Source organism: Dermacentor silvarum, chromosome 5, assembly GCF_013339745.2.
Source record: "Dermacentor silvarum isolate Dsil-2018 chromosome 5, BIME_Dsil_1.4, whole genome shotgun sequence".
In the NCBI taxonomy this organism is placed as follows: domain Eukaryota; kingdom Metazoa; phylum Arthropoda; class Arachnida; order Ixodida; family Ixodidae; genus Dermacentor; species Dermacentor silvarum.
In genome coordinates this window covers 30122119-30149947 of record NC_051158.1, presented here as the reverse complement: position 1 = coordinate 30149947, position 27829 = coordinate 30122119, and the positions used below count along the sequence as shown (strand labels likewise).

General features: G+C 45.9%; 1 protein-coding gene across 2 annotated transcripts; it reads left to right on the top strand.

Annotated features, from left to right (window-relative positions):
- The first annotated feature begins 1894 nt into the window (after positions 1 to 1894).
- LOC119453207 (hydroxyacylglutathione hydrolase, mitochondrial) lies at positions 1895 to 26966 on the top strand. Of its 2 annotated transcripts, none has more exons than XM_049667636.1 (3): positions 1895 to 2013; positions 3838 to 4255; positions 26496 to 26966. In XM_049667636.1, exons 2-3 carry the CDS (start codon positions 3862 to 3864, stop codon positions 26876 to 26878), a joined length of 777 nt encoding a protein of 258 aa, XP_049523593.1. In that variant the 5' UTR covers positions 1895 to 2013; positions 3838 to 3861; the 3' UTR covers positions 26879 to 26966. The 2 variants fall into 2 exon arrangements, with proteins under 2 accessions (XP_049523593.1, XP_037571157.1); XM_037715229.2 differs by lacking the exon at positions 1895 to 2013 and adding an exon at positions 3398 to 3658.
- The last annotated feature ends 863 nt before the right edge of the window (positions 26967 to 27829 follow it).

The following is a 27829-nucleotide window of genomic DNA, read 5'->3' as shown; positions in this document are numbered from 1 at the left end:
AACGCCAAGTCGTAAGTGCCCACCAGAGGTCGTTGGTTGTCTTCGCGCAAACGCGTTGCAGTAATTTGGCCAAAAGAATGCAAAGTCTTCATTGGCATATGCATCCGTGTAAAGTTGTAACTAACAGTTCTATTGAGTGAAAGGCATGTCAGTGATCTGCCTTTAAAATAATATCTAGGCCTTTATAATTATCTATGTATTTTTAAGTTATATTACTAGTTTAACTTGGCTTTTCCGTGTGGCCTTCGGGGATGGAGTGACATCTTTGAACGTTGTGTGTTCGTCATCTACTAAGGTATAAATTGACCAATGACTATGATGAGGTTGGAGAATGATTCTATGTGAGTTATACTCCGTGCGATTTGCACTGCGGGTGCTCATCGCGAATCTGACGTTATTGGTCAAGATTGCAACTGATCACTGTGATGACCGCTAGGGTAAAGAGGAAGCTCTCGCTTGATCTCTATTAGGATGTCGCCTATTCAAATGCAGGTGAAAGCAGAAATGCTTTTCTTAGGTAACTCCTGCGCGAATTTTAATAGAATTTGTTGCATTTTAGAGAAAACGTTAAATTGTAGTGACTGTTTGGACTAAAATATTGATTTAGGGCTTAAGTAATTTTTAAGAAATGCAAAAAAATGTAAGCCGGAAGCTTGCGAATTCGTAGCGCTGCACCAAAACCGATATCTCAGTTATGTAAACTGCACCAATTAGAGCATCCAAAGCGGACAATTTGATGCATTAATTTATATCTTACGTGAACTCGTTACAATCTTTTTTTTCAAGCATTTCGCAAAAGTCCTACTCACATATTATTGGTGTATTTAGTGGTCAAATATATATACATTTTGTCCGCTTTAGATGTAGGTACTATTAGATGCAATTTACAAATTCGTGATATCATTTTTCATAGCTGAGTTACAGAATTGTAAACTTGATAGTGGTCATTATTGATGCATCAATAAAGAATCCACTTGCAACAGTCCCTAGCATTTTCAATTTTTTTTTTTTTTTTGAAATTCAACAAACCTCATTAAGCTTGGGCGAGTGGTCGTCGAGAGAAACGATTTCTCCTTTCCCATGTATGCAACCTTTCACGGCATAAAATTGCAATTTATGAATTGTAGCCGGTGAGTACGCGAGTCATTTTCACGCGGAACGAATTTGGGAATGGCGCTGCAGTGTACAGATATGCGTTGCCAAAGTGCGAGACCAAATGCATTTGTGTCCCAGTTAGTTTGGAGCTTCAAAACACGAAAAATGAGTTTCGTTTAATATCTAAGATGTACGAAACAGTGCATTTTATCGCGACTTTGATGGCACTTATCGATCAAAACTGGCGCCATTTTCAAAATTCGTTTCGAGTGGATGCGCCTAGCTTGCCGACTCGCTGGCTTTTCCAGTAATCCAACCTAATGAGTAGATATGTGCTATACGCCACAGGGGTACTATATGCCATAGGGGATTTTTTAAAATAATTCTGTTGACGTTGAGAGGGGGGAGGCACACCTGGCTCGGCCACTGGTTAACCAGCGGCGTAGCCAGGGGCGTATTCTCGACTCGTCTTCATTTCAAGAAAAGAAAAAAAAAATTGCTATTCGTGCACCGCCAACGAACAAACAACTTTTAACATAAGCAGCTTTATGCACTTCTATAGATTGCACGGGCCTGTGGAAGTGTTCAAAACTTTTTCGTTTATTAATATTTTGTTTTCGTGGTTAAGCTCGCGGAAACACGTCTGAAACGAAAGAACACTTTTTTCTTTCCCAACGTTGTACAGGCGTAGGCAAAAATAAGTCTGCGTTTTCATATTTCGTTGTGTTTCCTTTACGTTGTAACAAAAGGCAATATGGGACAGTAACTTTGTTTTGACGCGACATCTGTGCAGCTGCCACAAGCGAGAGTATCCGCCGTGCATCGAGCGTATACCTGCACACAGCAACAGTATACCTACAGCCCTACACGTACGCATGCGCACTTTCGACACCACGGCTGCGTGCAAGTGGAACACAGGTGAGTTTTTCTGTTTTCTTTTTAACAAATTTTATATCCCTGTCTGCGACGACGTTGTGCTTCGTGAGCGTCCCGTAAAACCAGTCAGTGCTAACAATGTATACAGCCCTATATATAGAACAGCGAACTTGCTCCCTTCGTGCGCGGGCCCTTGTGGCATCTCATAGTTCTCGTTCTCCAGGTCTCGCATACTCAGCGCGTGCCCTCAGTGTACGCGACAGAGCGAGGGACACTTCAAATATATATATATCAGACGCCGACACAAAGAAATGAACTGTATAATGAAGTATTCCAACTCTCTCCTGGCTCTTTTGTGAGTGGTGCGGGTGCGCAACCTTTACAACGAAGTGTTGTAATAGCGAATTATTTTGGAGGTCCCAATTGCACTTCGTTATAAAGGCGTTCGACTGTAGTCTGGACTCTCGCTCCTTTTATGGAGAAGATTTTGGGCATATGGAGACTATGATTAACCGTGCCCAACGCGTCGTAAAATTGACGCTAAATGAAACTGTTCGGTTTTACGTGCCGAAACCACGATTTGAATATGTATACCGGCCAAACATGTGAGCAGTAGATTCTTTGTTTAGGCGAGCCTTCAATTGTTTTTAAATTGAAAACTGGTGAAAAATGTAAAAAAAAAGTACGAAAGATAAAAGTGAGGGATATATGAAGATTACAAATACGTCAACTCAAAAACGATGTCACAGAAGACATGTAAAGTGGACAAAATTATAGTGTATTATACACCGCTATGAAATAAACGGCTTAATTTGAGTAGGACTTCTGCAAAACCCCTACACAAGTTTTACGGTGGCTGGAGCCATACAAGAATTTACGTTTACATAACTGGATATAAATTTGCAGCTGAGTCACGAACTTGCAAGCTTTCAGCTACAGTTATTTTGAACTCACTAATTTTGGACAATCTTTTAAAAGTAAGTAATGCCCTAAGTCAAGAATCCGCTTCGCATACTTATATGCAACAAATCTAATTCAAATCGGTACAGCGGTTGTCGAATGCGAATATTTATGCGTTTTACATGTATCTGAATAGGGAAATCTGAGGGTACTGCTGAAAAGTTATCTTTCTGCCGAGTCCACTCATGCGCAATGATGCAGCCTCCAAATGAACATAACACTGCGTTTTAGGCCTCGTGAAATGCGAAAGTTCATCTTTTTGGTAGATTTTATAGCTCTCCGTGGGAAGAATGAAGCAGACGAACCCGTATGCATGGCCTCCGAGATGCAGTAGTGACTACTACCGCCAACCGCCGCAACAAACGATGGCGCAACAGCGGGACGCAATCTCTGAGGCCATTGATTGCGGCTTTGAGGAAGCAGTGCCCGCGACGCTTTACCGCATGTTTCAGCACACCTGAGGCTCAGGCCAGTACTGAAAGCCGTCGTAGCGCTTACCGCAGCTAATAAAATAGGCTGCAAAAATGAAAGTTGAACGAACTACTCATGCCTGGACCGAGTTGTCGGCATGACGTCACGCCCCCCTGCCACACTTGTCGGCTGGTAGCCTGTTTATGTTGTTATCTGTTTTTCAAGGTTTTTTCTCCCCTGCTACATGTCAGTCGCCGTTCTCACCAAAAGCAAGTTCGTTGCAGCCTGCTGTAGCCGTTTTCTCCAGCGTCTTCACGTGAGAAACTTTCGTCGTTTCATTGCCCTTTGTTTATCTAATTTCGAAGTGCGATTGCCTCGCGCCTGGGTCGGTCGGTTTGCTGTCGCCGGTGTACTCGTATGATAGTGCAGTAGTACTAACCATTGCGTCGCTAGTTTAGTACCGTTCCTACAGCTGGCCGCCCGCGGACTGCGCAGGTACTGCGGCCAGGCCAACGCACGATGCAGATCAAAGTGCTGAACGCGCTCGAGGACAACTACATGTATCTGCTGATCGACGACGCGAGCCGTGAGGCGGCCGTCGTCGATCCAGTGGAGCCGGTCAAGGTTCTCGACGAGGTGAAAAAGCTCGACGTCCGCCTCACCACGGTACTCACGACGCACCACCACTGGGATCACTCGGGCGGCAACGAGAAGCTGATCGAGCTGTCGCCCAAGCTACGCGTGTTCGGCGGAGACGATCGCGTACCACGTCTCACGCAGCGCGTCACCGACAACCAGGAGCTGCAGGTCGGCAAGCTGACCGTGCGGTGCTTGTTCACGCCCTGCCACACGTCGGGCCACATCTGTTACTTCGTGCCGGCCGCCGACGGACAACCGCCTGCAGTGTTCACAGGTATAGTGCGCACGTAGTTGTGTCTGAACACCTAGTAGACTCGGTCTAGCGGTAGGATGGATAGTTGAGCTAGTGGCAATTGATAATCGTGGAACTAGAACGCTGGGGCGATGATGAAATGAAGAGGGGAAAACACATACAAGCGTTTGCATGGGCCCTTCCCCCCGTTTCTTGTTGTCCCGGCACGCTAGTTTCGCAAAATTCACCTTAATCCACTTTATACTAATTTGTACCAACCTTAATCCACCTTGCTCTAATTTGTACCAACCTTAATGCACTTTAATTCACCTTCATTCACTTTACTTCACCTTAGATCACTTTACTCCGCCTTAAGTCACCTTACTCTAACTTGTTCTAACTTTAATTCGGTATTACTACTGACGTCACACAAGATGCTAATAACGTCACTGATGGTGATGATCTTTTGGTACCACTCGTTGCCTACAACGCCAGTTTTTTTGCCTCATGGGACATATAATGCTTTCGTATTAATAAGGAACGCTCATAGTTGCAACCCTGTCGCGCGCGCTACACTTGGTTCTGCATGCATTCAGCCCCCTGCGGAAATCATATTCGTGTGCCATACCAATGACTGGCACAGCATTGTGTGCAAACAGATCTAAAATGTGTACTTAACACACTATATGTTTGCAAAATTTGGCCACAGACCTTGCTGTGCAAGGAGCTTGTTGTTTATGTAGTTTGTTTCTCACTGGTACTGGATTGCTTCCAGTGCCAATATGCTATTTTCCCTGACACACACTACAATGACAGTGAGCTTGCGGGTAAAGTTTTTCTTTTTTGTGGCAAGTATGGACTTGCATGTATGCGAAACAGGCCGCATGCTACTGTTTGCCGGGTCTGCTGGTAAACTTGCCTACTGGGCTAGAATGTGGGCCAATTTACTAGCCGGCATTACCAGATACTACTATTCTTTGCCATAAGTACAGCATTGCATCGCTGGAAAATGGGCAGCATATTACTGTCTCGTATTCTTTCAAGATTACTGTCCTAGATTACTTATGTTCTAGCTGTCGACTGGACTGTTGTGAAACACGCAGCGTCCCCTGACTGCTTTGAGGGGGTCTCACTTTGTTGCACAGACACTTTTGAGTGAGCTTGATTCAGTACAGATCGATGTCCGTGCAGATCGAGTGTTGCTGCGCGCCACTATTGTTATGAGGACGGCGGAAAAAATTTCTGGCAACACCGCTGCTTGGCACAAACCACCCCTAACAATATCAAGTCACTTGACTTCGATCTTACTACAATTGTGCCCAAACAGATGCAAATTGAGTTTAGTGATGGCTGAAACTACCAGTGTGGCAGTGACATCACGCTTTCGATTTCATCTGAGCCAGTGCCTATTGAACTTGTTGTTCATTGCACGTCGAACACTGGCTACACAGTCACATTTATACTGCTTTTGCATGAACACTTATGAACATGCTTGAGTCAGTACAGATTGAGTGTTGCCGCAGACGTCATGTCTCAGGTATGTTTGACTGCAGTTCTGTTGTACTCAAGCCTGCTTCGATTGTGCTCCAAAAGTGAGGTGCAGCTAATCTTCGGCGAAAACAACTGCCCGCATGAGAGAGGGCAGGTATTAAGCACGCTTGACATCGGTCCTGCTCCTCCTAATACCATTAATACTCAAGAGAATGTTCACTGCAAATCGGGCTCAATGAGTGTCGCCAGTGGTAGTGTGAAAATTGAAGTATCGATATACATGTATGGGCTTTGATCTTGAAGTGCTAGATTGTACACTCTTCATCAAAACTATACAAGCTACGTTGTATGTGACCGCCAGGCTGACTACAGGCTGTTTAAGAGAATCTCTTTGGTATTCCATAAGTTCCAATGCTCTGATGAATCAAAAGAACTCTCGTACTTACAATTTAGAGGTCTGGAGTGTTAGGAGCTCCACGGGGACTGCAGCATACAGCTGAGCGACACATATGACGAAGGCGCAGAGTGGCCTATATAATTTTGGCTAAGGCTGTAGATCGTAGCTCACCGAGAGGTCAATTCAACACATCTAGAGCGAACCATGCTTCAAAAATTTGTGCTGCCAACATAAACGTGCATATACCCTTACAGCTCTCTGTTATTGTGTGGCCGTGTTTTTTGTGTGTTTCATTCTGCACAGGCCAAGTCTCTTCTGGTAAAGCAGTGTATATGTGTATGACTAATGTTTCGTTTATTGCTTCCCTGAGCCAAGCTTGAAAGAACCTTTAGGCGAATAGTTGAATAGATATAAAGGCTTTGACCAAGCAGCGATGCTAACCGAAACAAAGTGTGGCTAGTTTTGAGTTCTTGTTATTAAAGTTATGTTGTGGAAGAAATTAAGGCGAGAACAAGAAGGGGACAGAACTAACCCTTATTCTGCATCCTCAATGCCATAAGTTTTAGTCGGTTGGTTGCAAGATTGCAATTACTCCTGAGCAGACAAACATTGTAGCTAAGTGCAGTCTTGCATGGCAAAAGCTGGAAAAAGCTCAAACCAAAATTTATACAGAGTTAAGTGGTGACAGCTGTGTTATTGTTTCTACCCTCCACTCACTGAAATACTTAAGCCATTTAGAGGGGAAACAAATGGTTATTACCTGCAGTCTTGAATTTTTTCAATAGATTTCCAGTGTATTCTTTCCCAAGAAAGTGCACCACTAAAAAGAAAGCATCTCAAGCTATGTTACCTGAGCAATTCTAGTAAACGTGCAAGAAGCAGCCTTTTGCGTGCGATGTTGCACTTGAAGGATCGTTTGGCTAGACGTCACTGATTTCAAAGCATTCCATATGCTCAGGCCATTTTTTTTTTTTTATTTACAAGTTCTCAAAACTCACTAGGTTGTGTCCCTGCAATACTTACTTACTGGGAAGCTACTAACTGTTCCAAAGCAGGCATTATTCAAATCGCATGGCGTCATGAGGAGCTTGCGTGAAAACTTTATTTTCTGGTTTACCGTGGGACTCCAGATCACATGGTGAGACTGACACTCCTGGTATTCCAGAATTTAATGGAGTAATCCTTCATAACATTCTTCGTTAGTGTCTGTTTAATTAACATGGCCAGAATTTCAGCAGTGTGCACAATGCCTACCAGCAGAGTACAAGGAGTAGCACTATACCACTGTTCAGACTTTCCTTTGGGTCCATGCGCTCTGCGGTGTAATAACGCTCGGTTTTGATAATCAGTAATGTCTGCCGTCAAGGTGTGCACGGACCTGGATGTGGCTTGAAGGCTCGGTCAGCCCCGGATAATATTTAGTTCTGCCCGGGCTTGGGGGCTTGGGCTGATAGGTGGAATTCATTGGGTGGGCCAGGCCAGCATTTGAACCTGATTTGGGCCTGAAATTCTTGATAGCGCTGCCATTTCCAGAAGGAACAACAGATAACCCGTAGACCCTCATGCCTGTCTTGCGCCAAGGTACAGTTGAAGGCATTGCTGACAGTGTTAGTGAATGTGTAATGCATTGAAACTTGAGTCACATCCATGCATACGCAGTAGTGTTATAGATACTACTGCATAGCTGGGGGCAGGCATGGTGCAGTGCCGTTGCGGGGCTGAGCGGCGAGTCTGATACGTTAGGCAATATCCGTGCTGTTCTCAGTACTGTTCTCAGTCTATCATTGGGTCGGGCTGGCTCGCCTTCTGCTAGACTTGTGCCCAGGCCTTGCCAGGCCATGAAATTGCAGCCAATGCACATGTCTAGTCTACTGTCACTGTTGTGATAATTGAAGTACAAGTCAAGTGGCGATTGTTTGGGACAATGACTGTTGTCACGGCCGCAGCATGGAAGGCATTTTGTGCTTTGGAGACTACTGCACATTCAGGCACGAGCATGGTTCTCCATTGTACATTTGTTCAGACAGGTGGGAGCAGGGCTAAGGATGAGTACGAAGTAAAGGTTCAGTTTTATTGATTTCTCGTGTACATAGATCGTAAGAGGATAAAACGATGCTGTAATTGCATTTGAAGGCCACAGAGTTGTGAAACTGTCAGGGGAGCTCCTAAAACAGAACATATGTGTTATGTGAAAATTACGGCATGGTAGTACAATTCCGCGAACATTTCATGTTGTAGAATAGTTAGGGAGAATGCAAGAATACAAAGTTAAAAAAAAAAGCTACAAGAATATGCTATAAACAAAGAATAGTTTGCATTAGTTAGTGTAAGTCTAAAACTTTTGCAGCTACAAGCTTACAGTGTAAACCGCATGAAATTATTGCACAAAAAGCCAATGTAATTGATAAAACGAACTTCTATACACCAGCTTCTAATTATAAATAATTATCTTCTAAGGAGCGTAATCTAAAACCAAATGGGTTAGTGTGAATATTAGCTTTGGTTGGAGATCTTACAAACAGACACATTCAAAATACAACAGAAGCAGCAGAAGATGTTCGATGCAAAACAAGCGTTGGAATTGCAAATTAATGCTACTCTTCCGATGATTTATCGAGAGAGTACTTCTTGCAGGCATATAAAAATAAATGTACTGATGATTTAGTTTCAGCACATTTAAGGAAGGCGCATAAAAAGATGGCCCGCAGCACTGTCCGTAAAAAAATGACAGGGTAGTGTGTTGTCTCTTTATGCGCCTTTACTTTGCTTGCATTCTTACCATTTCTCCTGCTTGATAATGCATAACCAGCCAGCTGACTCTCTCACATTGACGTACATACAGACATTGAAGCAAGGGAAGTAGTGAAAAAAACTTTGTGAGTTATATTTTACCTTGGTGGCAGAATAGCATTTGGGCATGCCCAATGCGTTAACATCTGTGTGCAGAGAGGGAGAGAATTTATCATACGAAAGGCAGAAAGGTCGGCAGTAGGCGAGCATGTTCTGCACTGCTGCACTGCGCAGGTGAAGAAAGAAACGAGACAAAAAGAGTTATGAAAACTGATGATGAGGAAAGGGGAAGGTGATATGTACATCCGTGAGCAAAAGTGTATGGACCACAGACTTGCCAAGAAAACCTAATTTCTTCATAATTCAGACGGATCTGAAATTGGCGTGTGCACTGAAAAGTACGCAATGTCAAGTTTGGAGTGCAGTCCTCAATTTCAAGTTACATTCACAGGCTGAGCAGAAAATCGGCTTTATCGCGGAATCCCTGGTCCGTATACTTTTGTGCGGGGAAGTGTATACGATAATAGTACAGGGGTTTCCACTCAAGCCTCGAGTCCACTCCAGCGCATTGGAGATAGTCCTGAACAGCAGTCGTGCCTGTTTTTGCCGTCGTGTCAAGTGCCCAAAGTACCAGCTTCTGATAATGCTTGCCTTCTGATGATTGCCACTGCAGTGGTCAGCCATTTGTAGAATGCACACGCGAGTAAAGATTACGGTCACTGTTGACAAGATTAGATAAGCTGTAGCAGTGTAGCGGAGTCAGCGATAGTATAAACAGGGGTGAACATTCGGTGATGGTGAGCTAGATGCAAAGTGAATTGTGTGGTACGTTCAGAGCGAAGCTTAGTTTTAGCACTTGATCAAAAGAAAGCCTGAGGGAGTCGGTAGTACTTTTGATAATTGCTAACTCTTACAATGTTATTGTAACATACACAGCTTTTAGCACTCGTTTACGATTGTCCTGTTGATACAACTATTTCATGATTTTTATTTGCGTATTATAGTTTAGGGCAATAACACTTGAAAAAAAAAAGGCAAGTACAGTTGCTGAGGGAATTTTTCCAATACCTGTGCAGCAGCGACATGAACTGATAGAGCCAATGCATGACGGAAACTGAGTCTTAGACAGCCATTATGTGAATGTCGCATTAGTAAACTTCACAAGCATTTTTGCTTGCCTGCAGCACAGCGTCTCTGCAGGGAAAAGGCTGAGAATATTTAATAAACAGTAAACATGTTGAATAATAAAATAATCTTTAGCATTTTCAATGAATCTTAGTATTTTTTGCCCTTCACTGTTGTGTTTTTTGAATTCTAAGGTTGCCAAGTCTGACTTCTATAAACAAAAATTGAACCCAATGCTTCACAATTGACCAATAAGTGTTTTTGTTAACCCCTTAGTGCATGGTGTATCATACATCATACGCATAAAACAACTTCATCTAGCATAATAGTATCAACAAGAAAAACAAATCTGCATATTTACCTTGAATCAATGTCCTCTCTTGCAATGAAATACATAGTGATATTTGGTGCTAGAAATAACTTTTTAGTTATTCTTTCTTTAAAAAATGTGTGGCCATAGCTAGGAAGCATGCAAAACGTTCGTAAATAAGCAGGGTATTTTTCATAATTTATACTCTTCATATCGGCACCCGAGGATTACCACCCTGTTTATTAACTGTTTATCAGCCTACTGTAGTGTTTTGAACGAGAAAGACATTAGGGAGACTCTGTGAGGCTAATTGTATACGATACAGCAATGCAGTTATGTGTTCTTGGGAGGAGAGCACATATTTGTTTTCTTCCAAAACAACAGAATTGATGGCAAAACCTAATGTTTATATGTGCTATACTCTCTCTTAGGCCCATTATTGGTGACGAATAGGTCAGAAAATGAAAATGCCAGCAGTAATTACAACTAAGATAGTGTGGTTCCTGTTGTGTTACAAGAGCTAATAGTAACTGCAGCAACCAGTAACTCTTGGAGGAAGAACAAAAATGTTTTCTTTTGGCTTGTGTCAAATTCCTAAAAAATACGCAAAGCAAAAAATGGCCCAGAACCAAAATCTGTACGTGATCCAGCCCAGATGTTCAAGCCATCAATTAGTCAATGAAGGATGACGTCATCTAATTGTAAAGAAACTTGTGCAAGCTGGAGCTGCAATAAATGCACTCCATTTTTTTAGAGCTTTGTTTCAAGTTTTTTTTTCAATGGTTCTGATATGTTTTGCAAGTTTTGTGCCACTGAAATGCCTTTCTGCATGGCCATAAAATATACATTTACCTGCATGCTGTATCGTATATAACACGCCCAAACATTATCTCATAAAATCGCAGCCAAGCATTGCTTAGGAAAAGTGACGTTTGTTTAGGCATACCTGGCCTAAACATGGGTTTGTCAAATTTTCTTTGCAAGAAAATAAAAATTCGTGCAGTAAGAGGTAAACGCACGCCATTGTGCACTGTTTACAACCACGAAGGTAGATGTAGGTCAAAATGAATTAGGGCATGTAGTGTGTCGTTAGTCTAATGCCTTCCACTGGAACTCGCACACCTCCCCCTGAACTTGCATGCAGCACTGACCTCCAGCATCGATTCATTTAGGGAAAGCGCTCATTTACATATGCAAAGTAGATGGAGTATTTTTTTTCTTCAAGTTTTCTTGTTACTGTCACTTTTGTTCCTGCATATTTTCACATTTATGTGAGCAGTTCTTCAAAATAAGTAATTTTATAAGTTAGTGCTGTATGCGTCTTTTCTCCTTTTATCTGTGTTAGCACCTTCAGATGTAAAAATCCCTAGGTTCCTTCTACTGTTTTTGACATTGCAGAATGAACTGCGTAAAAACATTAGAAGACCACTGCTTAAAACAATCTTTAAGAATACTACTGTTACAAAGTGTTGACAGCTATGTAATCCTCAACAGTCCTTTATTCTTATTTCGACGAAATCTTTTTCTTTCTTTTTCTTTTTTATTTTATTTTCCAGTAAAAGAAACAGAAACTGGATGGTCATTTTGGGCTAAAAGCTACGATAGTAGCTTGACGGGGCCCAAAAGACCTTACATGGCTTACATGTTCCTTCAGCGAAATTACCCATGTTGCACTATGTTTCTAACTTTTTATGGGTTCACAAAGTATTCCAAGATGTCGCTACTAGTCCACGTTTGTGGTTACGCGGTATTCTTTAAAGATAAATATAAGGTTATATTTAGGAGGAGGGTGGTCTCGGTGCTGCCCTATAAGTTTGCACCTGGTTCATCCAGCAAGGAAGCGCCACCGTTTGCTATGGAGACAACGCTCGATATTGTGACCGAAATCCGGAAAATGCGTATGCGATCGCAGCGCTGTCCTATTAAAAAAAAAGAGAAGTTTTATAGATGCGCCAGCCAATTACGGTCGCTCCTTTCCGTGACGTCACTGCGAAGGCGAACTCCTTTTAGTGTCGGCGTCTCCTGAGAACTGCCGTATTTACTCGATTCGAAAGCGCAGCCCGCTTTTTGTACACCAGAAAGAAGAAAAAAAGAAATGCAAATTTCGATACTCCGGATAGTGTCCTCAACAGATTTTGATGGTAAGAGAGAAATATCGACTTGTTGCCACTTTAAAAAAATTGCATGCGAACCACGGTGGACTGAGCGTCGCTCTCCGATGCCTCCTTGTTTAAAAAATTTATTTGGCGTGATGCAATCCCCTCTTGGGGGATTTTAGCAGGGTGGTTTACAAAAATACAATAGTAATAAAAAATTTGCAATAAACAAACGATACAGCTGGTTTTGACGCAAGCATGATAACATGACAAAATGGTGTCACGTGTGTCATTTGTCATGTCACGTGTCATAACAGAACGTGGGGGATTCGATATACGGGTGGGAATAAGGGGGTATTAGGACACCACATACTGAAGTTTTGCCTTCGTACTCGATTGTAACACGTGCTTATCATATCTTAGTGATTTGTATTTCCGAAAAAAAAAAAAAGAGTGCGCGCCGAAAAAGAGTAAACACGGTACGGGTGCTTGGAGCGCGGAGAGACACAAAGGGCAGGGCAGGAGCCGCTTTGTGGACGCAGCTATAACTACGTCCTCAGGCTGTCGCCAAATGTAGTCTGTGACACTACACTAGAGATGGATTCCACAGGTAGACGCCCGAATCCTTGAGCGATGACTCGTGTTTTGCTAATCCGAATACAATATCTATAGAACCCGGATATATCGAATCTGAAGGGGATCGCACAAAATTTCGATATATAGCTAATTTGATATATAACATAAAAGTTTTATACAGAAATTTTCAACGGGATTTTACAGCTGTTCCACATGCACAATATATGTGGGTTCGGTATATCCGGGTTCGACTATTACGGTGGAAATCCGCGCCCGATAAAAGCGGAAGCCATCGCGAGCAACCTGTTCCGGAAATGGGGTCTCACTTCCGTTCGGTGCGTTCCCAGCAGCTTATGGTTAGTGAAGTCGCTGTCTGTAAAGCGTGTGTCGTGTCCTGCATGTTTGGCATGGGCGTTGGAATTCGCAAGAATCGACAGAACGCTGTGAGGACACGGCGACGTTTTGAACTATACCGCGCACTACCGGCTCCACCGCCACCCTGCACAGTGGAATCTCGTTGATACGATTCTGTGTAGTACGTTTTTCGGGATAATACGTTGTTTCTTATATACGATTTTCTTATATATGATTATTTTCGGGTGATACGTTTTATTTTCCGGTTCTCGTGAAGAGTGTATCAGCGAGATTCCACTGTACAACCAAAACCAGACTCCTCCCGACCCCTCCCGCGCCTCTCAGCATAGGCGGAAGTGACGTGAGAGACGCCTTTTGAAGTTCCGGCCGAATCCGTGCCTCGACGGTGGAGCGAGAGGGCGCTCCGACCGGCTCCGCCTGTCGCTCGGAGAAACGGGCGGAGCGAGTTGATTCCGAACGATTGGAGTAAGATCCATGACGGCAGGTTTTTACGCACAAACTAGGAGACAACACGTGAGACGCGCGTTGTTGTCTCCTAGCTTGCGCGCAAAACAAAGCTGCCGTCATGGATTTAAACGTACCAAACTCGCCCAATACCTGACGACCGGAACACGTCAACCTGCTCCGTCAGTGGAATGTGAATTTTTTCACTGCGGAGCAAAACGGAAAAAGAAAGCTTGCTCCGCTGCTGCCAGTAGAATTCACCAAAGCGTTGCTTTAAACCAGGCAAGGGTGTCGCAGGAAGATGGGAGCAATTATATAAAGTGATCGCGCGGGCAATTAGTCCCCCGGTGAAAACGTTTAATCCAACCTGAGGCTTCTCTGGTTGGCCCACTGTTCACCACCTATTTCGAGAACGTGCAGTCGCCTCCAGACCAAGTACCCCGCTCTTGTGTGTGTGTATATATATATATATATATATATATATATATATATATAGTTTGGGTTTGTGACGTCATACTTCCATCTCGCAGGATCCTAGCTGTCTTCGCAAGGGTGAAACCAAAGACGCTCGATAGACGAAACGGCTCGAGGATTGAGCAGAACGGCATATGTTGTATATAGAGCTTGGAGAAAGGGCCGCGTTTCGATAAACGGAGTCGCCGAGTAGAGAACAGAGCGCATTGTCCTGATCGGGTTGGTTTCATCCCTTAGGCAGCTCAATGACTCTATAGCGTTGCGCTGCTGAGCTCGCTCGAGGTCGCGGGTTCCACCCCGACCGCATTAAGAACGCCCGTGTACCGTGCCTTGTGCGCACGCATCAAGGAACGCCAGGTGGTCAGAATGGACCCCCATGACCCGCTGTGCAGTTTGTGGACGTTAAACCCAACAATTTGACTGATTTCGCTTCGGAAAAATGTCGACGCGTGCAAATATACACATTGAAAAACGACACTGTGAAGAAGGCTTCGCGGTGTGGTTACCGAAACGTCGTTTTTAAATATGCTTTTTCGTTCTCACCTTGGTCGGAGTCTGTTTTATTATTGCGATAGCAATTATATGGACACTCAAAAGCAGATTTCTGCCGTCGGCGTCGCCGTCGCCGTCGGCGTCGCCGTCGCCGTCGCCGTCGCCGTCGCCGTGAGGTTCCGTATGACGTCATTTGGAGATGAAAACGTCGCCGCGCGCCGAACGCTGTATGTGCGAGTGAAAGGGCGCGAGGGGCGCGTCTTTCACGGGGAGTGAACGCACGGCGGAGAACAAACGCGCGTTCTGCGCCGTGCTCGCTTAAGGGCTGCAGAAGTAGGCGTCTCTTTTCTCCTTTACAATCACCATATATGTAGAGCAAACGCGCCTTCTTCGGACGCGCGAGAGGCCGTGGGGGAGGGGGAGGGAAGAGAGGCGACGTTTAGCTGCGGCACCAAGTGCCTATTTATATCAGAGGCTCCAGCAACAGTCACCAACGCCGCACGCATTTTGAGCTAACGCGGGCAAAACGCCGATGGCGTCGACAACAGTTCTGCGTGTTGTTGCTACCAAAGCCGCTCACCTTACTTCGTATGACATTGCTGTGTTGCTATCGCATTCATTGCTTCGCCCTTAGGGCGAAACTGTGACATTTTTTTTTTATTTTTTTCGCCATGATATTCTTCCCGACCAGACGAGATTTCGCGCGAGACTCTCGGCTGCGAAGACCTGAGGTGTTTAATTTAATTCGGACCCCCTCCCCCTCCCCTCTCCCACACTCGCACTACGGCGTATCTCGTATACCTCAGAATACAAAGTCAAATAATACGTTACAAAATGCGGGGCGAGAGAAACCTGAGCTATAAGTTTGTAGGGGTTCACGCGTAGGGAAAGATAGGCGCATGCGCACAAAGCACAGGGGTGTTTGTTATCCTTCTCGTCTTTCCTGTGTGCGTGTTTCCCGTGCAGCTGCCTTTTCGGTAACAAAAAATACGGGTCTCAACTGACACTGGTCTGCTGCGGATCACCGTCGGTTGCATTTTGCTCCTCGAAGAGACGGGACGGCGTGTCGAGTGAGCTCCTGAACAAACACTTCGGGATGGGGTGAACGCGGTTTATAAATCGTGTATCCGGGACCTCAAAAGAGGAGCGACGTTAATTCTTGCGCATTTACCGCTAAATCGCATTTACGGCATATATTGCAATTTGCCAATTTGTAGCCGGTGAGTTTGCAAGACGTATCCACTTGAAACGAATCTCCAGGCTGACTACACCAGTTCATAGATATGAACCACCAAACTCGCCGTAAAAATGCACTGTTGTTCCACTTTTGTTTTTTGAACAAAACGCTCTTTTATGCATTGAAGCACAAAAGTAACTGGAACGCCCATGTGTTTCGTCCCACACTTCGGGAAATATCTCGAAACAGGTGCCACCCTGGAGATCAATTTCGCTCGTGTCATCCTGGAGATTGATTTTGATGCGCACTGTACGGCAAATCAGCCGTACAAGTGCGCGTGAACTCATTTCCGGCGGATGTGGACCAAGGAGGTTTAAAAAAAAAAAAGATTGCTGGAGTGGAGATGACGTCTCCAAAGTGAAGCCGGACCGCCGCCATTTTACCATGGGCACGAAGCAACGTTAGCGAATAGCGGATAATATGCGAAGCGTTTGCTTCCCATCCCGTGCTTTCTGTAAGACGGTTAATTTTGCCGTATAGATATTGTTCGACATCTATCTTTCTGTTACTGGTTACTGAGAAGAAAGCTTAAACTATCTTCTCAAATTTTACGGCACATCGTGATATTAGCGCACAGCCAAAGGTAATATTTTAGCCAGAAACTGCTAGCTTGTGTTTTCTAAATAGCCTATAGCATTTATAGTAAGCGACTAACAGCAAGTGAACTGTGATCGGATTTCAGTTGTCGTGGCCCGCTTTCAGAGTATATGTAAACTCTGGCTTCACCTGTGCTGGTAAGAAACAGCGGGGGCTGCCACTCCAGCAATTTCAACAGGGGAGCTGTTATTAGTCGACCCTTCGCCGTCTGTCCGGCGTCACGCAGGTCACGTGACCAGGAGAGGAAGAGAGCCGCGCCGGGGGAAGGGCAGGTCACGTGACCAACAGAGGAGGGGAGAGGCGCTGTAACACTGTAACTAACACAGCTTCGCTGTTCGACCATCTTCACGGAGTGGAAGGGGTGGTGATCTTTTTTTTAAAGAACCTCCTTGGTCTGGACAACGACGGCACACGCGCAGCGTCGAGCCGATACATTTAGATAGCGTTATAATTGGGGCCCCAAGACTCTGGGTCTCCAAGCCGCGTTGGGTAGGGTGCTCTTGGGTTTATAGGAGCAGCAGAGTTTGAGAATTGGGTCGAACGCAGACAGCGTTGGGTCGAGCGCTCGGGACGCCGCAGTGGGGAAAATAAAAAAAAGTGCTTGAATGCAAAAAAGAAGGCAAAGGTTTTTCTTACAAGTGAAAATGAACAGAATGCATTTTTTTAGCAAGAAGGGCAAACAGTAAAATGTAATAAACGTAATCACTGTGTTAGTACTACGAATTAAGTATGATGTTTTAAGACCCAAGACGGTTTGGGAACCCACGCTATAGTTTTCGATTTTTGGGTCTTGGGTCAACGCGAACGCAAGAACCAAAGGATGGTTTAGGTTCTGCGCATGCGCACTTGTGGCCCGCTATATGGGTCCCCAAGCGGCTTGGGGACCCAATTATACAACTCTATTAACGCGTTAAAACTGGGCTTCTGGTTCGCACGCTGCCGTCTGCAACATGCTCTTTATCATGGGCCTTATCGCTACGATAAGGTTGTACTGCACGGTGCCTTGTCCTGATACTATTCCCTTTGCCGGCGCAAAAAAAAAAAAAAAAAAAAAACGTTGCAGTGGCTTAGCTCGGCTATGCCAGGATATACGTAGCGTTAGCAAAGGTTCAGCTGATTATTCTTAGCTTTCCTGGTTGTCTCCTACGCTCAACCGCTAATTGCCAGGCAACTACTTCGGGATCCGATGAGTCAAGCTTCTCCGTTCTTCTGCGCTGTTGAGCAGCATTTGCGCTCTCCTTCTCCATGGCTATGGGGCTCTTGCGTTGCCCAGGGGGCGCTGCAAAAATGGTGCTAAAAAGCGCCCTCAATCCGAAACTGGGTAGTACCAAGCTCGGTCGTCTGCTTCGTGAAGAACGTTGGTATGAACGTGGTATAACACAGCCACTTTCGGCTGTGTTATACCACGGCTTGCAGCGAATATCGGCAAGAAAGCAGGAAATTATGCAACGCGACGCCGTTCAAGAAATAAGCGGCGAAGTTTTCGCGCGGTACGTGTCAATCTCAAGTGAAGCGAGTCACGCACGTGCGAAGTTGAACTTCAGGTAAGGTTTGCACGCTGCTAGATTCAGGCGCAAGGAAATGCTTTCTATAAATGAATTCACAGCAGCGATAAGCAGACATGTGTACGGAACTGCTCGAGCGCACGATCGTACGCGCCGCGATGGCAGCGGTCTTTCGACATGCCGCGAAACGGCGCGGTACTCCTGCAATTTTTTTGACTGCATGCCGCTAGACAAGTAGTTATGCCTGCGCTGTAGTAGCGGCCATCTGTCTAGCAATTGATAAATAACTGATGCAATGTATATAAGCTCGCAGTAACGTACGTACGTGCGAATCGCGCTGCAGCGCGTGCTCGTGCACTGCTCGCTTGATGTAGCTTTTAATGACAGCGCTCTAACATCGATGTGCTGTAATCAATACTACCTTGCTGTGCTGCCTCAACGTGCTGGCTTGAGGTCAAGGATGAGCACATTCAACTCTCTAGCCTGTGCTGCTCGTAGTGGGGTAGTGAATTATCACCGAATCAGCCCGACCATTTGTGGTCATTTGCACACCTGGTCACTTCACCACTTCGCACCGGTCGAATTGTTAATTGTCGCTGTGGCCGGGTCTCGAATCGTGAGTCACCAGCCATGCCTGCTGCTATGTCGGTCTTCCATTTCGCTTACCCAGCGCGACGAACTGCAGTTATCCAGCGCGCCCGACGCTCCGCAGCGTGAGGCCTTGAAGGAAAACGGTAGAATCTGATGTTGGGGTTCAGGCCTTCTTGTTCATGGCAGCCCACGACGCAGCAGTAACGACGGTGACGCTTTTTCGAGGCTGAGCTAGGTCTCTCCGGATCGGCGTTGCCGATGTCTTCTGCTTCCAGCATTACGTCCCACGGCACACGGAGAGTCCGTTTTCGTAAAACTATAGGCTGCGGCCAGCTCGCAGCCTGGTTGCCATGGTCTGTGAGAAGTGACGAGCCTTTTCGCACTCGTAACAGGGCAGAAAAAAGTGCGAATCCACGCAAAACGCGGGCTAGAAACGTGCTTCGCCACAGCCAGGGCTCAATACTATCCAAGCTGGTACTACCCAGATGACGTTTTTCTCCGCCACCAGGCGCCGCTACTATACCTCAAACTCCAGCGCAAGACGCCCATACCACACTGGCAAACGCCAGTCAGAAGCGCAGCGGCTCCAGCGCAGTGTCAGACGGCGACTGCACAGCGAGCGCGCGCCGGCGCCAGTGCGTCTACCACGGCTACGACGTCACTCCTCTGGAATGCGCAGACCGGCGGCGGTGAGTCGCGCGCGGCGGCGGCGGAGTGCGCGAGAGGTGCCGGCTCCGGTGGCTCCGGTGCGCAAGCCGTGTGACATCACTGATCCTTGCGCATGCGCAGCACGGCTCTTGATGTGCCGCGCGAAACGGGCTTGGCTAGGCCAGTGTAGCTAACGCTACAAAATAGCCACGTCACTGTTGTCCCGCGCAAGTCCCGGCGCTGGCGGGCCCGATCCATCCGTGTTAACGTGTATACTGCGAACGGGTCGGGCTAGGTATGTAAGCTGTCGGGCTCAGCTCGACGCTCGTTCAGCTCAACCGGCTAGCGCGTTTATACGAACTCGACAGGCGTATTCCATGTGCGACAAGCCGGCTCGATCCGCTTCTGTCGCGTTCATGTGAACGCCCCCGACTCTCGATGGCGCCAGGCCCGTCTTAATATATATAAAATAAAAATTTCGTATAAAATTTTTCAAGTGGATTTTACTGCTGTTCGTTATACACAATAATTCGTTATATGTTGGTTCGATATATCCGAGTTCAACTGTATAACATCTTTATTTTATATATCGAATTACCTATATACCGAACTTCCTTGTGATCCCCTTGAGATTCGATATAGGTATCCGGGTTCGACTGTTTCCAAACCTTCGTATACAGTGTATATGCGTCATCCTTTAACGTGCGATATGCCTGCGGTGGAGTGTCTACAACTTCACAACTTTGGAAGTTGTGAAGTTTGGAAGTATACGTGTGAGCACTCGTTTTGTTTTCGAGCGTCGAATCGAAAGAAAACGTGTGTGGCTGCTTTTTTTCTTCGCTTATCTTCTCGAACTCAAAGAGAAAGGATCTCTCTGTTTACCCGCCTTCGTTATCTGACATTCTGCTGGGAGCGCGTACCGGACTATCTATGATATGTCGAGCGATGTCTTGAATAAAAGAAAAAATATAAGTGAAAGTAAATGCAGTACCGTATCTTCTGGACAAAAGTCCGCATACTATGCGCATGTTTACGAGCTAAAATTTCGCGTGACGCGTGTTATATATCTGTGGTGGGGTGCAGCGTTATTGAATTACTGTTAGATCGCGGGCACGCTTCGGAAATCGAAGTCCGCCACCACGCTTGAAACTTTTTTACCGTGCTATATATATCACATTGCGGAATCACCTAGTAAAATTTTATGATGAGCTGTGCAATAAAGCGTGGTTCGAACAGTCGTCGTCAGCATGAAAGGGAACATTGATCTTTTTTTTTAACGGCGACAACTCGTGGTCAACGGGTTCAGATCTTGAAATAAGTTGGTTCTTCTTCTTTCTGGGGCTTTACGTGCCAAAACCATTTCTGATTATGAGGCACGCCGTAGTGGAGGGCTCCGGATTAATTTTGACCACCTAGGGTTGTTTAACGTGCACTACAACGCAAGCACATGGGCGTTTTTGCGTTTCGCCTCCATCGAAATGCGGCCGCCGCGGCCGGGATTCGATCCCGCGACCTCGTGCTCAGCAGCGCAACGCCGTAGCTGACTGAGCCACCGCGGCGGGTAGGAATAAGTTGGCACATAACAGTAAGTTTTGCTGTTAAACTTTTAGTAGCGTTGAACACTTTTATGTGGAGGGCATGTGTATTAAACTCCTACGGGCCTGTTTGAAAAAAAAAAAATATTTGGTGTCCCTTTCATATTGATGATGACTTTACCTTCGCATTCTTACATTCTTTCGTTCGTTCTGAGGAAATTTTATGCGACACTTTATTTTTAGTGTTTTCACATGTTTTTTTCGTTCGTTCATGGCCATCACTCGAATTTTTACCACTTAAAACTAACTATTAATTATGTATCTTGAGCTGTGATTACCAGTGATGTGTATTACTTGGTTGTGTTGTTGATGCTCTTCTTTTTTTTGTGTGTGTGCATATTCTGTTTTACTTTTTTCCTGCTACACTCCGTAGTATATTGGCCCTGATGGTATATTAAATCAATAAATAACGCAGAAGCTCCACTGGAGTTGTCTAAGTATGCGAAAGCATTGTGCCACTTACACATCTCCACGCAGCCAGCGCGGTGTCATTATCAATCTTATCAAACTTGATCCGACCAGCATAAAAACTTATCAAGCTTTATCGGTCGTTATCAACCTTATAAGACTACCTACGTCCGACACTTAATATCAAACTTATCGGTTGTTATCACCCTTCTCGGGCTCGAACCGACCCTTATCAACCCTTATCGGTTGTTATCAACCTGCGAATGTGGATGTCCAGCGAATCTGTTGCAAAAGCACCACTATACAACTGCTGACGAGGGTATGCAATGCCTTATTGATGGTTCGGATGCTTGTTTTGAGCTTGTTCTTTATTGAAACGTATGCTGTTCTGTGTGTTGTATGGGCGATGTTAACGAGTGTGTGCACTGTTCGCTTGACTTTGCTGAGCGCTTGTATCCTCAGCCTTACGGGGGTACGAGCCATTGCAATCGTCTTACATGACGGACAGGCTTCCTCGTTGGGTAGGCACAGAAATGCTCACGCATTTAATAAATAATACCTTACATACTTCTGCTAAATTTACTAGAGGAATATCTGGCACTGTACACCGTGAAAATAATGGTTAGTATTCTTGGATTTGTCTGATCTTCGTGCTTGTGGCTTTGTTTATTACGGTGTGTATATACATTTTATTGGTCCAAATTTCGCATCAGTGCTACTGTTCTCAACGCAGAATGCAACAAGACTCTGCGCGCGTGCGTAATGCACTACTAATCGCGTTGCACTTGTAACGTGATATTTTGTTGAAAATGTGCACATTTGCAAAGTCTACAAACCTGTTTGACGCCAGAAGGACGGAAGTTTGGGCTATACTTGATGTGCTATCATTGCCGTGCTGTCTGAACCGGCATGCTTGCAGCTGCCACAGACACTAACGTCATATCTCCCTCTGGGGATTTTTGCAAAAAAAAAAACATCTATCCAATAGAGGTCCCAGGGTCTTACTGCTTGCCAATACTTTTTTCCTTACCGACTGGGTGCTGGTTACGGTTAATCTAATCTAAAAAAGTCACCAACGATTACGATACTCCCTAATGCGAAATTTGAGCGCAGCTCTATACGTGTTCTCATTTCGCGATATGTTGGCTGGCGCGGACAATCCGTCTCGCGCGGCACGTTGCGAACGGAACGAAGTGGGGCGCGACTGCCTCGCTGATCGGGAGATCGCGAGAGGCAGCGCGTGAAGTGACGCGTGGGCGCGATTCACAGCAGCCGCCGCATACAGACCTCCCAGACGACGCGCGCTACTCTGGCGCCATCTCGTATACATCGTCGCCGCGCTACGCGTTTCTTCTCACGCTTTCGCCATACCCTCCTCCTCCTCCGCTTTCCGCCTCATGGTCGCGCTGCACTCTCCTCGCGCTCTCTTCGCTATCGCCGTCTGTATCATCTCCCGTTGCGCTCCGCGTTCGCTTTCATCCTTCGCTGTGCTCGTTCGCTCAGTGACGCCGACGCTCGCCACATGAACGGGCGCCTAGACGCTGCGCTTTAAGAAGGAAAGCTTTTCAGAAATGGAAGTTATTCCCTTAGAACCTTAACTACAGCGGGTGCGGACTATAATTCTGGAAATGCGGTACTTTGGTTCGGGCCTGCTGCAAAAGGGAATGGAACCAGACCCATTGAGTGGCGTGATTTCTCGGCCAAACCTTGGTTGCGGCAGATAAAAAAGGAGGGCGCTGTTTTGTATAAGACGCGCCTTCCGTACATTGTGTGATGCTGAAGGACGTCGGCCGGCGCACGTCAAGTGCTTCTTGTGTGTGTGTGCAGCCCCGGTGATAGTGTGTTTTCGTTGCGCGTGAACGACGTAAAGAAAAGGGTTACAAGGAGTACGGGCGCATATCTTTTGTTGTAGGAACTACGAAAGCACGCTTACCGAACGTAGAACGCCGGCGCTCATAGCACGCATACGGGATGGTCATTTTTAAATTTTGAGGAATTTTCAAAAAATCGCCTATATTGCGGATATCGTAATTCTAGTCCTTGAGCTGGATTGTTCAGAGAGGCGGACGTTACTTGCACGAGAAACAGAAGCACATATTTAAGTAGTTAACACACTATCACTTATTAGCTTTTTAATTATTTACAATTTACAATTATTTAGAATGTCCGCTAATATGTACCAACTCGCCCAACAACAAGTCTTCTAAATTACAACACAAATTGTGCTGTAAATTTCATTCAAATCGGTTCAGAAGTTGTCTCGTAAAAGCATTTCTGAGTTTTACGTATTTTTAAATAAGCGGCATCGGAGTTGGGCCCGAGTTAAAGCTTACTCTTGATGTTACCCGCCGTGGTGGCATAGTAGTGTTGGTGCTGCGCTGCTAAACCCGAGGTTGCGGGTTCGAATCCCGGCCGCGGCGGCCGCATTTAGATGGGGGCGAAATGCAAAAGCACCCGTGTAACGTGCGTTGAGTGCACATTAAAGAACCCCAAGTGGTTAAAATAAACACCGAGTCCCCCACTATACGGCGTGGCTCATAATTAAATCGTGGGTTTGGCACATGAAACCCCAGAATTTAATTTTATGAATGTTACTGTCAAACTGCATTATGCGTACCCGTATCTTTCTTTCACGCGTGACGCAGTATTTCGTTGGTCGCGAATGCGACCGGTGAAATAAGTCTCCCTGTACCATTCGTGTCGTTGCCTTCCATGTACGAAACAGAGTGCAACTACGATGACTCGATCAAAAGTCGTTATCAGGTATCACATGGCCGAAAAATCCGCGATGAATTAAGCAGTCGAACTCGGATATATCGAACTCGCATATAACGAATTATTGTGTATAACGAACAGCAGTAAAATCCCCGTGAACATTTTTGTATAAAATTTTTACTGTATATATCGAATTATCTATATATCGAACTTTTTGTTTTGTGATCCACCTCAGATTCGGTATATCCAGGTTCGACTGTATGCTGGTATACGATGACGTTCCTGATAAAAAAAAAAAAAAATGGGTGGATCCAACGCACATCTTATCATCTATGTGCGAAGCGAATCTTTCGTCGTGAAGCGGTTTAGTGAATCGCTCTAAAAATTGCCCATTTCGATTCCTGCGTCTTTGGAAACTGGCGCGCACGCGAGCGCCCTGACGCACCTGTGCTATACGGAATGTGACAAACGCGACGATCATCTCAATTAAAGAGCTAGTCGACCTTGGCGCGATAGCAGTGCACGTGCGATCGTGTTTGTTTTTCTTCACTGTTGGGAGGGAGTATATTTTTAGCACGTGCTACAGGGAATGCAAAAAAAAAAAAAAGACTTTCCACTAGATCCATGTGGCGTAAGATTTCTGAACGTTATAGCTGCGACGACGGAGTACACACGGGCCTTCACTGCCCACTGTGAAATAATTTACACCCTTAAAAGTGAAAAAAGGGTGTAAATCTCTCTACAACTCACGCTCTTTTTGGTTGCAAGGGTGTGAGTTACGGACAGGTTCACACCGTTATGCGCTGAAATGCAAAAGCAGCGCGCCCGTGCACTGCAGGTGCACGTTGAAGAAACCCAGATGGTCAAAATTCATCCGGATCGAGTCTGCCTACTACGGCGTGCCTCGTAATCATATTCCTGGTTTTGAAACGTAATACTACGGAGTTTAATTTTAACACGCTTATTCGTTTTAAGGGTGTCAATTATTTTACAGGTGTATGGGCGCGCCTGCGCGGCGGGCTTTCATTGTCACCCGGCCGCGCGACCCGCCCGGCTGTTGTTCCGCGAGTTGCGTGGTGCTGTTAACGCGACAGCGTTAAGGGCCCCGTGTCGCAGAAAATGCGGCATCGGCGTGGATGTCGGCGTCCGTGGCGGAGAAAATAATCCCGAACCACCCCGACCGCGCAGGCTTCCACGTGGTGCAAGGTGTTAGTGAACAAAAATTGAATTTCTCACAGGGAAATCCGTCAGAAAAATCGCAAAGTATGACTTAATCACAACCAACAGGCATGGCGGCGTTGGACTGTAATTTGAATGTACGAGAAAACATAATTCTGTTACGAGGAAAATCAAACACAAATCCTTTTTCCAGCGTTTCTACCATACCAACAGCGGCACGCTCGGGTAGGCTACTTGCGAAAATCTTATCCAGATGGCGCTCGCATCCTCGGCAGTTCAAATTGATACTTGGCCTGCCTAATGCGTTTTAGACACGCGCGCGCGTCGGGGCAATAGCAAACAATTAATAAAATAATAAATAAAGGCCCTAGAGCCTTCATATTTTAATATAAGACGACTTATATTGCCCCTGGAAAAACGCTTTCCGAGCAGTGCATTTCTGTTTAAAAGTGAAGCCGACTTTAAGGAGATCGATGTAAGCTTGGTCTTTGTAAGCTGGCTTTCCCGCGTTCTGTGTTGCAGTGAAGCCCACTAGAAAGAAAAATGCGATGCGAACGGGGCCCGATAATGCTATCGCGTTCCACTCTTAACGCTTTCGCGTTAAAAGTGCTTGATGTGGAAGCCGGTAACATGGCCCCATGTCGCAGAAAATCCGCCGTAGGTGTCAGCGTGGGCGCGCCGGCGTCGTTGGCGGAAATAATCATCCCGAACCACCCCGACCGCGCAGGCGCTCTGCGTGGCGCAAGGCGTTAGCGAGCAAAATTTAATTTAACAAAGTAAAACCCGTCAGACAAAATCGCGAAGTACGACTTAACCACAACCTACAGACGTGATCGGGTTGTAATTTGAGTATTCGAGAAAACGTAATTCTCTTACGGGGGGGGGAGGCGAAACTCAAACACAAATCCGGTTTCTAGCGTTTCTACAATTCATACAGCGGTGCGCCGCGGTTTCTTGCTTGCAATAATACCATCCAGATGGCGCTCGCTTCCTCGGCATCCGCGCGCGGAGGCAAAGTTCCACGAAAAAAGCCGCAGTTGCCGGGAAGCCTGATCCGTAGTCAGGGATCTTTGACTGATATCGCGTTCCCCTCTTAAAGGCGAAGCTTAAGCGTCCTCAAAATTATTTTTTTCCACTTTGACATACTCCTAATGCTAACGCATTAAAAAAGAGAAATCTCAATTGACAAATTGTTCTGATGCGTGACCCCCCCCCCCCCGGGTGTCGTTCCCAACAGGAGACACTCTGTTCATCGCCGGCTGCGGCAAGTTCTTCGAGGGCACCGCGGACCAGATGTACAAGGCGCTGGTCGAGCGGCTCTCCAAGCTGCCCGACAACACGCGCGTCTTCTGTGGCCACGAGTACACGGTCAACAACCTGCTGTACGCCTCGACCGTCGAGCCCGACAACGAGTCGATCAAGTCCAAGCTGGCGTGGGCCCGCGAGAAGCGCGCCAAGATGGAGCCCACCGTGCCGTCGACCATCGCCGAGGAGCGCAGCTTCAACCCGTTCATGCGGGTGGCCGAGGCCGCGGTTCACAAGCACGCCAAGCTCGACGACCCGGTCTCCACCATGGCGTTTCTGCGCAAGGAGAAGGACCACTTCCGGCCCGCCGCTTGACCGTTTCTTTTGCCCAGTGACCACCTGTTGTTGTACACCCGCGGTACTAGACAGCCCAAATACAGCCTTTATCCGTTGTTTCTTTTTTCACATCCGTCTTATCACTCGACTCTCATTATACAGTCGAAACCGGATATATCAAATCCGCATATAACGAATTATTGTGTATGTGACAGCCGTAAAATCCCATTGAAAATTTCTGTATAAAATTTTTTATATATCGAATTATCTATATATCGAACGTTTTTTTGGTGATCCCCCTTCACATTCGATATATCCGGGTTCTACTAGATACTCGTCACTTTTCCACTGCCACCAGTGTTGCCACCATTCTTGCGAGACCCCTTGTGCATTTTATTGCACAGTCCCTTGAATCATTTTACAAAATTGTGGAGTTTTAGCTATTAGAGAGTTCTAGATTAGGGGACGCAAGCCGCTTGCTGTATAGGGGTCTGCGCATGCGCAGTACCGTGGCCCCCGTAGTTCTTGCGTACGCAAACCGCTTGCGTCCCCTAATCTGAAACTCTCTATTACCCTTCGGGGTGCCGGATACGTAGATGTGAGCAGCCTAAGGTTCCTATGCATTTTATCTAGGAAAGTGTTGGTGGCGCCATCTTGGGGCACGAGATTGAGTATAAGATGGGACACAAAGCTATTATTGCAGTGGCCTGCTATATCCTACACTTAACTGTAGCTGCGCTGGTGTAAAGCTTCGATGTAGCGGCAAATTATTTAAAATTCTTTGGTCTTCTTTCGACGGGAACACTGACGCGATACAGAACGTTTCAAACGCGCTGTAGTTTAACAAGGCGTCACAAGATGTCGCGACCAACGTTGCTGTACTTGAATCATTTTACTAAATTTGGGAGTCTAAGGAGATGTATGCAAAAAAAAAAAGGGGGGGGGGAATAAGGAGGTGTATACAAAAATGCTAGATGAAAAAAACATGTA

Coding starts and splice junctions, on each gene's coding strand:
- LOC119453207 (XM_037715229.2), top strand. CDS start 3,587: ATGTCAGTCGCCGTTCTCACCAAAAGCAAGTTCGTTGCAGCCTGCTGT. Junction 3,659..3,837: donor GTTTTCTCCAGCGTCTTCAC/GTGAGAAACTTT, acceptor CGGACTGCGCAG/GTACTGCGGCCAGGCCAACG. Junction 4,256..26,495: donor ACCGCCTGCAGTGTTCACAG/GTATAGTGCGCA, acceptor CGTTCCCAACAG/GAGACACTCTGTTCATCGCC.